At 44.4% G+C, this 15948-nt stretch overlaps 1 protein-coding gene across 2 annotated transcripts in view; it reads right to left on the minus strand.

Moving 5' to 3' along the window:
* atf6 (activating transcription factor 6) overlaps positions 1–15948 on the minus strand; it is a 54191-nt gene that overhangs the window by 26216 nt on the left and 12027 nt on the right. For both annotated transcript variants that reach the window (XM_084065779.1, XM_084065778.1), the window contains exons 7-10: positions 14266–14441; positions 2903–3088; positions 2587–2678; positions 845–976 (exon numbers count right to left, since the gene is read on the minus strand). In XM_084065779.1, the coding sequence (XP_083921905.1) occupies positions 845–976; positions 2587–2678; positions 2903–3088; positions 14266–14441 (586 nt within the window). The remainder of the gene's footprint in view (positions 1–844; positions 977–2586; positions 2679–2902; positions 3089–14265; positions 14442–15948) is intronic.

A 15948-nucleotide genomic window follows, 5' to 3' on the forward strand; every position in this document is an offset into this window, starting at 1 on the left:
TTTAAATATCAACGAATCAACGATTCGACACATCTAATCGACTAAATCTTTAGCATGAATAATTCTTCCTAAATTCCTAAATTAATTATTTTAAATAAATCAATTAGCAATTATTTTTCATAATCAGTTAAATCGATTTGTTTTACACACCCACAACACACTCTTTCAACCCAAAGGGACCCCAATGTCGGGTTGCCCCCCACCCCCCCCCCCCCCATGCCCTCCACTGTGCTCGGCCCTGTCACCCTCTGTGTAAAGGCTAATGTGTTCCTTCCTGTACGCGTTGGGTAAATGGTGCTGGGGAACCCGATACAAGAGATGAATGGCTTGCATTAAAAAGCGTGACCCACCCCATGCCTACATGTGACACAACACAGGTTGGCCACGCTCTACATGCTGTTCAAAACAACAGCGTTGGCAGGAGGGAGGGGGTGGGGGGGTGGGGGGCGCAGTACAGGTAATGTACCAGACAAGAATGTTATTCAAGCAATTTACAAATGAAGTCTGTGGACTGGTGTCACGTTTCCAAGAAAATGGTAGAAATGATTTTTTTTCTTTTTGTAAGTCTTTAGAACAATAAACTGTGACTGGTAATGTACGGCTTTATGTCAAACCAGGCCAGACCCTCATACCCCTCCTCCGTTTCGTAAACTCAGAGAGCTAGGGGGGGCGGGGGTGGGGTGCAGGGTCAGTCATCGTCTGGCACGTTGTTTACGCGTAGCGGTAATGAGCTGTCCGGCATCAAACCTGGCCCCGTGCGCACAGGTGCATCCTGGTCCGAATGCCGACACGGTATGTAAATACGGCCGTCAGGGGGAAGGGTGTTGGCGGCTGAGCTCATTACCTGTCGGCGGGGCCGCTGCCGACGAGGTGCTCGGGGCCCACCTCGGGCTCCGTCTCCTGGGAGAAGCCCAGCAGGTGCCTGCCACTGTGCTGCTCCGTCTGGAGCTTGGAGCCGGGGCCACCCTGAAACAGACTGGAAGAAAAATGGACAGGTTGGAGACGGGGGGGGGAAATATGGGATACAGAAAGAGAGAGAAATGATATCGGGAAGGATTCGAAGAGATCAAAAAGAGAAATGAGGGTGAGGACGGGCCGAGGGGCCGAGGTATGGAGGAACATAATTGAAAAGAACAACACTGTAATGGACTGAAACCACATCCTGTGCACGGGAGGCTTTTAGTCTTCAAGCCATCAGCACAATCTGAACTCTGGTCTTGACTGAATAAGCCAAAGCACACGCTGACACAGACACACACACGCGCAACAGCACTCACTTTCAACAGTATCACTGTACAGGGTGGCATTTTCATTTCAAAGGGATCTGGCCTTGTATGTCAGCATAGCGCAAATTCCGACAGTGAACGCCAGTGACACATACACTGTGTGCGCGCACACACACACACACACACACACACACACACACACACACACACACACACACACACACACACACACACACACACACACACACACACACACACACACACACATCTGCTCTGAAGAACACAGCTCTACTGCAGTAAAATCAGTAAAAGTGTAAAATTAACTCTGAGGGGAAAATACGCAAATAATGTATTGTGGCTGTTGTTAGCACAAAGAATGGCACATCACTTGCAACCGCTATCTGCCTCGTCCTACGGTTCGATTCACTTAAGATTAAGACATTAACATGATCATAAAGTTTTGCAGCTGACTGCATTTGCCCTTTTGCATCTGACTGCAATTATCAATGTGGCAAATTATAAATGGTGGCTTTGCACTTACAGTAACTGTTTATTTGTGTGCTGAATGCTGATGCATCTTGGAGCTAAGGGGCTGTGCTTGAACGTTACTTTCAAGTAGAAATCGGACCATTCATGAATAACATTGGCTTTAATTGGCCAGTACTCACCAGTACAGAGTACAAGTTCTGATGACTCTTGTCCACCTGAGCACCTTTATTACTTCTAATTATTCTCCGTCACTTAAGTAAGTGGGGATGGGCAATCTAATTCCCCTAGTGCTTTCAGGGCTACCCACAGCCACCTTGACTGGACAAATCCCACAAAATTATGGATTTAATTTGGATCAAACTGTCACCTGAGTTTCCAAGATGGATACAGTGATTAACCGCTAGGCCAAAAGGCATCAATACTATATAGTTTCCCCTTCAAAATATTCACCCACTAGTGAGCAAATCTGGCATGACGATGCCTTCGCCGGGATGCCTTCACTGCTGCCATGATCACTGGATAGTCTGGGTGTGACAACCGTTATATAGTACATCCACTTCAGACGCTACTGCGTGTGGCTATTAGTGCTGGTGGTGGGGGTTTTATTGCAATGAGGTGAGGATGGTCCATGGTAATGTCAAAGTATACCCAAAGAATTTGTAGTCTTACTGGTCCATTTGTGTCCATTGGTATGCTCTCCGAGTTAAATTAACACAGAGGAATTTACTGTGTAGTCACAAAGGCCGATGCAACCTAAATTCCCATGCTACTAATTCTGTACATTATACTCTACAGTAAACCTCACCAGTCTGCTACTGAAACAGCACATTCCCAGTGAAGAACATATTCACACACACACACACACACTCACCTTGTTGGTCCCACATTGAGCACAAGAAAGACCAAAACCGCCATGAGAAGGACAGCCCTCCTCTTGGGGGCGACGGTCTGAAGAACTGTGTTCTGTAGAGAGAGGAAAGCACATCACTATCTTCAAAGCTCAAAAACTGAGTGGGGTCCTACTTCTGTGTCTCACACTGTGGTACTGCCAGGAGAACTGAACATCTGCCGGGCCTTGCCCTTGTTTGTCAGCAGCAATTCAGTGCGAAGTCTAACGTTTGCGTTTTGGTGCGTGCGTGCGTGTACTGTATATGCATAAATGTATCAGACAGTGCACCATCTCTCACCTCAGTCAGCATTCCTTCCAGCTGTCTCTTGAGGCAGCCGTTCTCGCTCTTGAGCACCTCGTTCTCGGACAGCGCCAGCTTCAGGCGGGCCTCCAGCGTCAGCAGGTACTCCTTCTTCTTCTTCCGAGACAGGGACGCCGACTCGCGGTTCTTGATCATCCTCTGCTGCCTCTGGGAGACCTTTGACTGGACGGAGGGACGGAGGGATGGAAGGAAGGAGGGAGGGGGACAAAGATACAAGAGGGATACAAAGGAAAATAATTAAAATAGAGATATTAATTTTCCCACTTTGTGTATTTTCAGATGAACACTACACCACCCATCACATCTGGATAACTGCGCTCTGCACCAATCCAAACAGAGCGATGGGAGGGGAAACACGCTGTTTATAGTGGAATACCCTGTCAAGCTATACATTTCTGTCTAAAGACACCTGTTGGGCAGCGGATCACAGACTCATCTCATGGTGTGACCTCATGTTTGTCTATATTCTTAAGGGCTTCTTGGATGAAATGGCTGGCCTTTCATTTGTATGATGATCCATCTTTTTCTGCCAGATCACCAACAACAGCTGCCAGCGTCACTAACAACACACAAAGGGAGGGATGACTTGTCTCACGCACGCAAGTGTACAGTACAGACAGAAAGACACATGCAGTACAGCAGTGGGTCTCAGACGTGGGATCTGGGGACCCCCAGCGGTCCTTGAGGACTAATAGAACCAAATAAGGGTCCATTTGGTTCTATATGTACACTCTCAAAGTAAAATTCACACTGAGGATTTTACATTGAAGATTGTCCCTGAGATAAACATAAATTGTATTACATGGGGCTCCATTGGCCTAATGTATATGAAACTGGGGGTCCTTGAATTTAAAGAACAGGAGAACTGTTGCGCCTTTCTTTGTCCTTTTGGTGAGGATTAACTGCAGGTGCGGTGGTCTCGAACAACATAAAGGTGAACTGACAAAAGGAGACTCGCTCACTGCATGGAGGTATAGGAAAAACTCCCTAGACGAAAATCATTTTTCTTTATTTTGTGATGCCCATAATGTGCTCAGTGCTCAGTGGATTAAAAAGCAAAACGTTTTAAGTCCTCCCAGGACCTTCGTCAGTGCTATAATGGTTGGACACAGACAAATACACTGCTTTTATAGGGTGCTTGATCACCTCAGCTCAGGTGCTGAGGATCACTACTCAAGGTCATCACCATGGCTACCATAGGGCGTGGACAGATCAATTGCAGACAGGAAAAAAACAGGATTACACATTTGTGTTACATTTCAAATGCAGTGTATTTGTCTGTGTCCAACCATTATAGCACTGACGAAGGTCCTGGGGGGTCCTTGAATTTATAAAGGTTGAGAATCACTGCAAGACAGTATACAGGTAACCCAGGCCATTATAGGCATGCTGCTTAATGCCGAAACAAGCATATAGTCTGTTGCCGTTATTCCAAAGGTTTCTCTTTCACCCTATTCTCTGCCACGTGCACGCGCACACGCACACGCACACACACACACAAAGAAGGGCAGTGGACAACACTAAGGAATGCGGCTCCTTAAAATTAAGCCTGTGAGAAACCCAGGAGTACTGGGGAGGGGTGAGGGAGGGATGATGGTAAGAAGGAAGGATGGTAAAAAGAAGCATGTCAGAGTGAGAAAGAAAATGGAAAGGGATGAGGGGAGGGGGGGGGGGGAGTAGGTTGGTGGGAGCTACATAAAAGCCAGGCTCTTTGTACATGAGCACTCTGGGAAGAAGTCTTGGGTCATCGAAGCCTCAGAGTACAGTAGAGAATAATAAACAGGCATGTGTCACAGAATAAACGATTCCTCTGCAACGTGACACAGGTTTTAACAAGAGGTCGTCCAATATATCAGATTGACCTGTATATATCGGGCAGATATTAGCATTTTGTACCATTGGGATCGGCGGCTAAGGGATTACTTTTAGGGTACAGAGCTACATTAATAATGGATAGCGGAAATGTTTGAGCGAGAGAAGCAAGAAATAATCTGCTGATACCGGCCTGTTGGCTTTCCTGTTCCGGTATGGGCCTTGAAAAATCCATATCGGATTACCTCTAGCTTTATTGCTCTGAAGACTGACGGAGCACCCCCAGCCCCACTCACCCCCACAACCCCCGCCCCCCGAAGTCTGCACGATCAAAACTTCTGCTGGAAATATTTACGGCTACATCCTCTAGAGGGATCAAGAGGTCACACTCACCGAGGCAGAACAGGGGTTATGAGAGAGGGGACGCTACACTCCGGTGTAGACGTGATGGAGTGACTGTTTACAGACAGTGTCATGCAATGAGGGATGAGGTCACATCATACACATATAAACACCAGGACACGGACACACACACACTGTAAAAGAGAAGGGGGAAAAAAGCATTCAGGCATAGTTCTTAATTACTGAAGTCAAAGATTTACACACTTGAGATGGTCTGGAAATAAACATGGGATTTTGCATAATTTTCCCATTTAGAATCACTGGATTTTGTTTATAGAAGCATTTCCTACAACCATTAGCGTCCAGATTTTTTTTGCAAAGGACACCCAACAAACAACAACAACACCTGAAGCAGTCTGTACAGTGGTACACAAGCCACTGTACAAGAACATCCTCGGTGAGATAGAAACCAAACTGCTGGGTGTGTAAAGTTCTGTTCACCCCACCTGACCCGACCAACGAGCATAAATCTTAACATGAGCAGCGGAGGCAACTTAACATGACCCATTGACTGAGGGGCCCAGAAACCTTCATTGTCCCAGCTATACCCGCTTCAACTACCCTTCCCCAAACAAAAACAACACCCACCAGTAAGCCCCTAAGTCCCCGGTCATAATAGCCCTGCTGGTGATTAAGTTATTTGGATCCTTGTATTTGTGTTCCTGTCTCCTGAGAAACCTCTCTCTCTTTCTCTCTCTCTCTCTCTCTGTCTCCTGGCTTAGAACTGGGAGCTGTGCCACCAGCCCGGAGCCTGGGAACATCATGAGTAAGCGGTTACCATGGAGCAGCGAGGGAGAAAGGGAGGGACTTCACACCGCTGCGGTGCTGAGGCTGAAGAGACGAATGTGGGGCAGGGAGCTAAGATGGAAGAATGGCACCTCTCTCAATTAAAGGCATTCAACCGTTTTCTTATGAATGAGAGAGGCAAAATACGAAACCCTAGGAAAATCTGAGCTTGGACAGGGGGGCAGTGCATCATTAAACAGTGTGTGCTTCCTTAATCACATTCAACCTGGCGTCCCTATTTTGGGCATGTCGTTATAGGCACACATTTTTTAACATTCTAAAAAGTTACAAAATAGCAAATCTTTAAGCTCACTATGCGTCACGATGCAACACGTTGTGAGCTTATAAATCTGCTATTTTCAAACGACACCATCGTACGACGAAGTATAAAATAGGTGGTTAACAACCACTTATGCCCACAACTAGAGTTCAGCAAGGCACTAGAGCTCCTAACCTAACCACTAGAGCTTCTCAGTGACCAAAATACAGTGGTGGCACTAGTAGTGAATACAGTATACTAGGTGGCTAAAAACCAGCCAATCCTGTGGGTCTCCTCACTCCCCACACCCGTAACAGCAAGGAATCCTTGCACACCTGGTCACTGCCCTGCTGTTCAGGCCTGCACATTCCACTGAAAAGGTCAAAAGGTTAAATCAGGAGGAAGTGCACGATGACCCATCAGTTCGTTCAAACGGGGCGGTCTTCACTTCACAAGGTCTTAACTTCACAAGAGGAAAACTTTTCTCGAGTTTACAAGAGGATGTTAACCCTGCTAACAGTGGCACGTGTGTTCCACAACCCACAGGTGTTATAGGACTTCTTTGTAAGGGCAAAGGATGAAAGCATTGACAACAAGGCGAAGAAAGGCGAACGTTTGGTCAAATTGACTGAGGCTATGTATGCATTTTGAATTGTTATTCACGAACGTGACACGAGGTATGCTTTGAAGAGATGGGCTTTACGAAAAACGCATGCATCTCCATCAGATGTTATATGAACTCAGCATAGTTCTACCACTTGAGAAACAATCCCTGACACTAACACTACACATACATATGTATTCTATATGTTCCATGTCTGTATTTATTATCTGATGCCTGTTATAGTACCTGTACACATGTTGCACCATTTTCTGCCTTTAATTTTCTCTGTTTTTGCATCCATCATCTGCTATTTGGTGTGAACCCACCATGTGGCCATGTACATTGCAGAATTATTCCAGGCAATCATGCTGTACCAAAAGTAATTTCCAGTTACCCGAACAATGCAGCAAATTATTCTATTACAACAAACAAAAGTATCAGAAACAGACCACAGTCCAACAATAGACAAATAGTCTCTGTGAAGCATCAGATTAAAATAAATAAATAAATAAAAACATAATAGAATGGAGCTTTGATTGCTGCGTTGAGACATTTTCATCAGTTCCATCTTCATCTCTCTGGGCCGACCCAAACCCTGAATTCACGTCACGCTCCACTAGTGTCCCTCCTACCCGCGGTGGGGGATTCGCTGAGGCCTGCAGCATTGCCAGGCTGAGATGATTTACACACCAGAACATATAAGCCAAATCCCTGAGCGCGTAGGAGGCCATTACATCGCAGTGACACAATCCCTGATGGCTGTTTACAGCTGTCACAAATCCCCTGTCCCGCACAACACCTGTCCCAGATATGTAATCATTAGTAGCCGTTTTACACCGAGGCTTACAGAGCATAACGTTGCCGTCGGGTGGAAACCTTGTATGTCCAAAACGTTCCTTGTTTATTATTATTTCAAAAACATTTTAAAATAGGGAAAATAGCAGATCAGCAAGCTCACAATGTGTCGCATCATGACGCGTTGTGAGTTTGTAGATGTGTTATTTTAAACTACTTTTGTGTGACACATGATGAAGTGAGGGCATTCATTTATGAGAAAACAAAAAGTTGAAATACAGAGATATAAGGTTTCTGCCCGACAGCAACGATAACTATAGGCCAGGATTCTGTGCACAGAGAGATGCAGGCAGCGACACATACACGAACACACACACACACACACACACACACACACACACACACACACACACACACACACACACACACACACACACACACACACACACACACACACACACACACACACACACACACACACACACACACACACACACACACACACACACACACACACACACACACACACACAAAATGCACCTGGTTAAAGCCTGCCATCTTTAACCAACCACTGTGCCGTATCCAAACCACAATGAGCTTATAAAATGAGCACAGCTGCAGTTGGTCCGAATAGCAGCAGACACACACACACACACATCATATGGCTCAAGTGTTTTTCAGTGGCCCAAGGCTGCAGCTGAGTTACGTTAAGGAACAATAAATCATCACACTGGACTGGTGCTGCAGAGCTGATATGGCAAGCTGGCAACCCTTCAAACTGTACCTACTTCAGATACAGATCTTTCCTTCTTTCTTTTTTTAAGTGCATCTGTGGAAGAATACTATTCACCAAGTCCAGTTCAAATACTATGCTGGATTTATGATTTAAATCCTTTGCCCTTTTTGAACTTCTGTCTGCAACTCTATCCTGAGAACCAGGCAAATAGTTTTTCACTGAGGTGTCGACTCCAAAAGGCCTTGTATAATTTTGCTCTTTTTTTCCTCACAGATCAACGTGTCTGACCCCTCCTCTTTAATTGCTTATTGTAAACTTTGTTGACTCGGCCGGCTTCACAAATGGGCTGAGAGGCTTGTTTGTCTTGGACTCAGGGGCTTGGAATTCCTCTCCAATGCTCTCGAGGTCTGGCACAGCGAGCGTCTCTCCAGACTCCATTATGCCCATGATGATAATTAGGACGAGTTCCTCTCAGCCAGTTTTAGCGGCAGAGTGTTTTCACAGTCAAAGGCCAACGTTCACAGAGACAACGACCACCACTTATGAAATGTTACTGAGGGGGTTAAGCACTTGAACCCCAGCATCCATATTCTGGGGGGAACATTAGACAAAAATAGCCGATTGACAAGCTCACTTGTGAGCTTGTCGGTCGGCTATTGTTGGCAAATACATTAGGTATAGAGGGAAAAAGTGGTCCAAGTACCAAGAGCCAACTCAGGTCAAGTGGTTATCATGAAAAATGACTCATGCAAACATGGTAGTCATTAGTCAACATACATAAGTCAACTGGTATCATAGGATGTTCACATCTCAGGGTTGCAATTTATGTTGCTCTCATCCAGAGAGAACGCGATTCATCATGTAACACTCTAGCAGCTGAAATTTGCAACGGTTTTCTGAGGAATATTTCGTGATTGTCTCACAGCAGAAGCAATCAATATATTCTACTAAAGAGGGACTTGAAGAAAAAGTGCATCATAAGAAGAATGACACAGCATTAACAAGAAAGTGGTGTTCACACAAAACAAGAAGAGGAAGACAAATGGAGAAGAGAGAGTGAATGAGGGCGCATTCGTCACTTAACAACGCGCCAAGAGGTCAGAATGCAGGGAAACCCACAAGGGATGGTTTGTGCTGCAGACAGCCGCCTGTGAGAAGAACTGAGCACACTGTTAGTCAGGGCAGCGGTGCTCAGTGACCTGGCTCTGCAGAGCATCCCGTTGAGATACAAAGACTTATAGTTAAAGGTTAGAGGAGCATAGGCCTGTGCGTGCTTTAAGTCTAATCAGGAGAGGGAATAAAAAAATGAAGGCCATTGTGCTTGAGCTGAGCTCTGGGCCTTTAACCCATTTAGACCTGGAACGCATCTGTCACTTTAGATGCCTTTGGCTATTCAAAAATAGCAGATATACAAGCTCATAGCGCGGCACCGAGTGCCGCGCTATGAGCTTGTAGATCTGCTATTTTTGAAAAATCGTGAAAATATTTTTTTTACATTTTTTTCCGAAAAACTGTTAGGATTTAGAAAATGTTTAGAAGCGGCCTCAGGTCTTAATGGGTTAATGGAACACAGTTAACGCTCCCGCCCTGAATACACGAACAAAAGGTTGAGGGAGACTTTTATTGAGAAACCGCAGGCTTGTAGTATAAACAAGGAGCGCTGTAATTGAGTTTTCGTGTTTTGCTTACGCCTGGTTTAAGTCTCATTGGCAGTCCATGCCGCAGTTAAGTAGTACCTTACAAGATCCCCTGAAAGCCGTGTGGTCTGTGTGTGACCATGCTGCATTGTCATTATCCAGGCCTAGGAGGGATGAGTGTGTGAAGGAGGGATACCGCACGTTACTTGATTGTAGGGATGGGAGGATATAAGATTTGATCTTTTAATCATGATAAAAACACTCAAGATTATCGGGATAATCGTGAATATCCTGAACAGAAGCGTGCCAGGAGAGTTTTTTGTTTAGTTTTTCGCCATTGCCACAATACCAGTTAGACTATTTTATTTTAACACAATTCCGCGCCATGACTTGTAGTTGTGCTATTGTCGCTATTTGTCAAACTTTTGTCACTTTTGTCACTTTACTAACTTCGTTAAACCCTGAGAAAGACTTTACTGCTGAAACGTTTGTTTCCTTTTAAATAAACTTTTTGCATCGTGGCTAAGAGCTGTGACCAGCACCTCATCAACGCAGGTGTGCGCTCCCTCCTCTGTGTTTGCCTGACTTTTCTTTTTTGAAAATTCTAGCCTGACTCACACAATGTTGCTATTTTTAATTTATCCTGTATTCATGCAGGGGGACCCTATAGTTTATGATGTGATGATTTAACATTGTTTGATTGTTTTTTACATTCATTCTACTTCTGTCTGTGTGATCTGAAAACAAAACAACGTCATTTACTGTGCTTTTACAACACATAACTACGGTAATTGAACCAAGGTAATTATTGGATATCAAGTTGATAGGTAGATTATTTTTATTAATGGATTTGTTACTCTCATTGTGATTACATGCTGGTTGTTTGCAAGAGTCTAAACCTGTTCTTGTCAGTTTTTCACAAAAAAAGACAAGAAACGTAAGCAAGTAAGAAATGTAAGATAAATAGGTGTGTGTGTGTGTGTGTGTGTGTGTGTGTGTGTGTGTGTGTGTGTGTGTGTGTGTGTGTGTGTGTGTGTGGTGTGCCTGCATCTTTCCACCCCAGCTGTCCTGACATCACCCTTTCGCGGTCAAAGGCAGCAGGAAACCGCCCTTTGTTATATCACAATGTCCGATTCCTTCTAAGACAAGGTCAAAAACATGATTTGACGTTACGTAAGACATGGGTCCTTCCAGTAAAACTCCCATCGGCACAAATAAAGCAGAGGCCAATAATGACTGTTGTATCTGCGAATGTTCTGGCTCCAGAAAACCAATATCCCAATGGAAGAATCATGGAAATTCATGGTCTACAGTGATGACCACTTAGATCATCATAAATCTGTTATATTTCTGAGTCCTAGCTGTTGGCTATATTTACTATGTTTGGTCATAGGATTGCCTGTTTTGCTTGCTTGGGGGTTGAGTTACTGGCCCAAGAGTGAGACTGAGAGAGCTGTAGTTGTATAACTCCTCTGGAAAAGACACATCAAACATCATGTACAATAACAATAATAGTGATGACAGGCGTTCCATTTTTTTCCCCCTGCTGTTTTATGTTACAGTATTTTATCCTGGAATATTAAAGTTAACAGTTTTTTAAATCCAACAAGCTAAAAATAGGTCAAGATGAGAGAATATATGTTACCGACAGTATCCAGTCCACGAGTGACCATAGCAACTACAAAATCATAGTTAACAAGCTATGCAAGTGCACACTCGCACGCCTGTACTCATACATTCATAATTTTATGCACTAACTATCTCCCTCTGTCTTAACACACGCACGCACGCACGCCTATCAGACCACCCCTTGAAAGCATGACCTTTATTATCATTATGAATAGGCTTTGCATGATAATTGCTCAAGCCATGGTTCTATTTAGGCTGCAACTGAGTGTACACAACCTTAGAGGAGCCCTCCACCATAGTCTGACAACCTCCCACCCAAACACCCAGGGAGAACGAAACAAGAAGCAATACAGTGGGGCTGGGGCAGAGACAGAGATAGAGAAAGAGTTTCTTACACGATCAGTTTGACTACTGTTAAGATTTCTATTAATCAGAGGCATGTGTGATTCTCTCAAAATTGCATTACCAATAAAAACTTTCAGATGAGGACTTTGGGCAACAGCAAGCCCATTAAAGCACACCTCCACCCACCTTTGTTTTCCTTTGCCAACCTGTAGTGGTATACATTGATTCCAGAGGCGCAATAGATGATTCTTGACAAATAATTGCATTTTTAGCACAAAGCTCAGCATTTTAAGCTCCTCTTGAAAGGGTATTTGGCTAAAAGTGATACCTAACACTATTATCCAGGTCCCATTGGCTAGTTGATTATCAAATCTAGGCTCTACCGTATTGGGTTTTATTTGATTTTATTATAGGTGAAGGTGGAGGAAAGTAATCTTCCACCTCGACTGTCCTCTGAGACATTCTGCTCGCTTTTGCTGTCACTTTCACTTTACATCACCTTAGTGAAAATACGCCTGGTTGCCATAGCGGTGTGACGTGTGATTTCCATCCACAACTGTGCATGGTTTGGTGAGATATTTAAGGGGAAAGGGGGGGGGGGGGGTGGACAGGAAGTACATCTGGCTAGAAGGGCGGACTTTAAACATGCCAGTGGTGGGCAAACACGTCTTCAAGACAAACTGATCAAATCCCAAGGGTCTTTTTGGTCGATTGCGGGGCAATTTGAAAACCCAATCAAAAACATTCATTCATATCAACACTCATGTTAACTGGTTTGAATGTGAGCGTCTAGGTATGTCATCTAATAATAATATAATAATTAGGTCCATACTCCATTGCAGTATTTGTCACTATACATTTGTATATACAGTGAAATGTGGTATCTGCATTTAACCCATCAGAAGTATCAGGAGCAGTGGGCGCTACGGGGGAAGCGCCTTGGGGAGCAGTTAGGGGTCAAGTGTCTTGCTTAGGGACACGTCGACTGGGGCTGGAGTGCGAACCGGGGACCTTCTGTTTCCCAGGCGGTCTCTCTACCCACTCAGCTACGGCCGTCTATTTAGTACTAGTCTATTACAGTACTTTTCAACCACAGCGCACGAGATGACGCAAGACAACAGTATTCAGAATGAGCTCAGGAAGAGACACCAAGAGACAAAAGACGTGCAATGTCCATGCAGAATGGAAAGAGAATTACACTTTCGACATGTGATGTCAAATGGAAAGTTTATGTCTCATCAGCAACAACAGTGCAGCAGGATAGACACTTTCTGACAGACCACAAATCATTTGTCAGGACCTTTCCAGCCGACAGTGAACTGAGAAAAATAAAGAGGGAATTAAAATCTCAACCATATGAAACTGGATCAAGTGCTGTCATCAGAATAAAAGTTCTATAAATTGCATTATTGTTGTGCTGTGCATAACACAATTACACATAACACATATTAAACAATGACTTTATGTTAACTTTATGTTTACTTAATCTTATTTACCTAAGTCTATGTTTGCATTATTCAAATTTAATTATTAGTAATATAATAAGACATAAAGCGGTGGTGGTTTTTACTGTCTGGCGATGGTAGAGCTCACCAGCCTTGGAAAACAATGAAGTAGATCTTGTGCCTAAAAATGTCGCCCACCCCTTGCCTATTCATTCTTCCCAGTTCCCACCCATGACAACCCCACACTTATAGGGAAAGAGAACTCAACCAATCATGGCAAAGTTATATCAAATACATACTGTATTAAGAATGAGGGATTGGGATCTTCATTTTACACAATTTACCATAATAAACAGGGGAAATTCTTTAATGACTATTAGAAGTGGAGGAGAAACTATTAAAACCTGATCCACATCAGTGGTGGTCCCAAGTATTTTCAGATGCAGACAGACCTCACAGATGACGTCAGGGGACCAATTTGAAAACAATGAAGCGGTGCGGTACAGTAGAGTAGGAGAAGGGGCTTGATGGCGGCGCCATTTCCCACATGGAAAACGTATCCGAGTATTGAAACCGAGATACTGAATTTATTTGAAGGGATCACTGCCAGCCCTTGCTGCTGTGACGCCTCATGTAGTCGGCTGCTGGCGGCTTCGTCTATTTGCCGCAGAAAAAAATCAACAGAATCCTTAAAAGGATTCCTGAGAGACAGGAATTGCCATAGAGTCTCAGAGCTGTTAACAATTATTATTTGACCTTGGCCTGACGTCTGTGTGCAATCTTGCCCCTTATTTCACACACATACACACAGAGTACAAAACCCTCACGTTTTGCAAACTAAGCTTAGATTTCTGAGCGGACAAATAAGAACGCTGTGGACAGGACTTACGTCATCATCTGAGGAGGGGGCTCGGAGTGTGACGGAGACCATCTGCGGAGCGGCGACAGTGCCCGTCACGGCCATGTCCTGGCTCAGCGTTGGCATGGTGACCACATGGCCCCCGACCGTCTGTGGTGTCTGGATCTGTAGCACCTGGCCTGGCTGTGTCAGCACCATGGGACGTCCTGAAAAACACACACAACACCACGCACACTTAAATTACAGGAGGCAGCCACACCGTAACTATACTTTTACTATTATGACCAGCTTTGGCTGTGATTGTGCATGTCTTTGTTCCTATGTTTGTGTTTATTTTTTAGTCTCTCTGTTTGTATGCATGTCTTAATTGTGTGTGTGTGTGTGTGTGTGTGTGTGTGTGTGTGTGTGTGTGTGTGTGTGTGTGTGTGTGTGTGTGTGTGTGTGTGTGTGTGTGTGTGTGTGTGTGTGTGTGTGTGTGTGTGTGTGTGTGTGTGTGTCTTTACTCTGTGCTTGAGTTCATGTCCCACATTTGTCTGGACAGAACATGAACAACAAGAACCTCATCCCTCGCTAACCCGTTGCAGCTGGCAGTCATATCATTCTAGCTCTTCCGAACAGCCTCCTTGTGCAGATGCCACAACCTTCCCTCATTCCCCAGTGACCCGCATTAACCCCTGGACTTTAACAAGACCCGCTGTGTGCTAAGTTCAGGTGGAAACGATGTTTACTGTCAATGACCCGAGGTCTAAACACACACTACATTCCTAACAGCGTTAGAGAGTGTTCGAATATGAGGGTGTGACCTTTTATGTATGCGTCTGCAGACTGTAAAAAAGAAAGGGACAAAGTGACGCCCATAGACTCTACAGACCGTAAATGAAGCCTATTTTTCAACGATTTCAAATCCGCCATCTTTCTATATCCGGTCCGAATATGCAAATAAGAAACCGTAAATGAATGAATGCTATTGGTTGGGACCAGAGCGGGGGTGGATGAATGCTATTGGTTGTGTAGCTTGTCAATCAAATCCTCACAAGGTAGCCACGCCCCTCCTAAAGCATACCCTACTTCATCATCAATTTTAAAATAAATGGGACCATAATTTACCAAAACGCATATCATGGTGATTGAAAGAAGACTTTAAACTTGCGACTGGAAGCATATAGTATTTATGACAATGTTTATTAAGGTAATAAAAATCAAGCAGCAAAAACCCATCCGTTTGAGCCTAATTCTTTCTGACACCAGCAGGGGTAAACCAGCAAGACTACAGGCCATTCATATGAACTGTCACTTCCTATACAGCCTCAATTTACAACTCAGAAGCTGGCCCCTTGGTCTGTATACATGTATGTATGTGTACAAATATTGCTTTAGCTAAGAGTTTCGATTAGTCCATATACCATCTGTTCTGTTTTAATCCGTTTAAAGTATCGACTGGGTGGGTTTTCCCCACATTGACAACAACATGAACGCCAACAAGTTTTAAGGACAGGCTATGAGACAGTTCATGAAGGTTGCTTTCCCATGACTGACACCATATCTTACCCTTATCTGACTTGTCCTGATGCAGTAAATCCCCCCCATCTATTGCTCAAAGTAGGTTCCAACAAACCATGTCTGGTATGTATCTGAACTTGGCCTTCTTGTGCGTGCATGTGGACGCACGCACACACGTGTGTGTGTGTGTGTGTGTGTGTGTGTGTGTGTGTG

Source organism: Gymnoscopelus microlampas (genome assembly GCF_963454915.1).
Source record: "Gymnoscopelus microlampas genome assembly, chromosome: 9".
Lineage (NCBI taxonomy): Eukaryota > Metazoa > Chordata > Actinopteri > Myctophiformes > Myctophidae > Gymnoscopelus > Gymnoscopelus microlampas.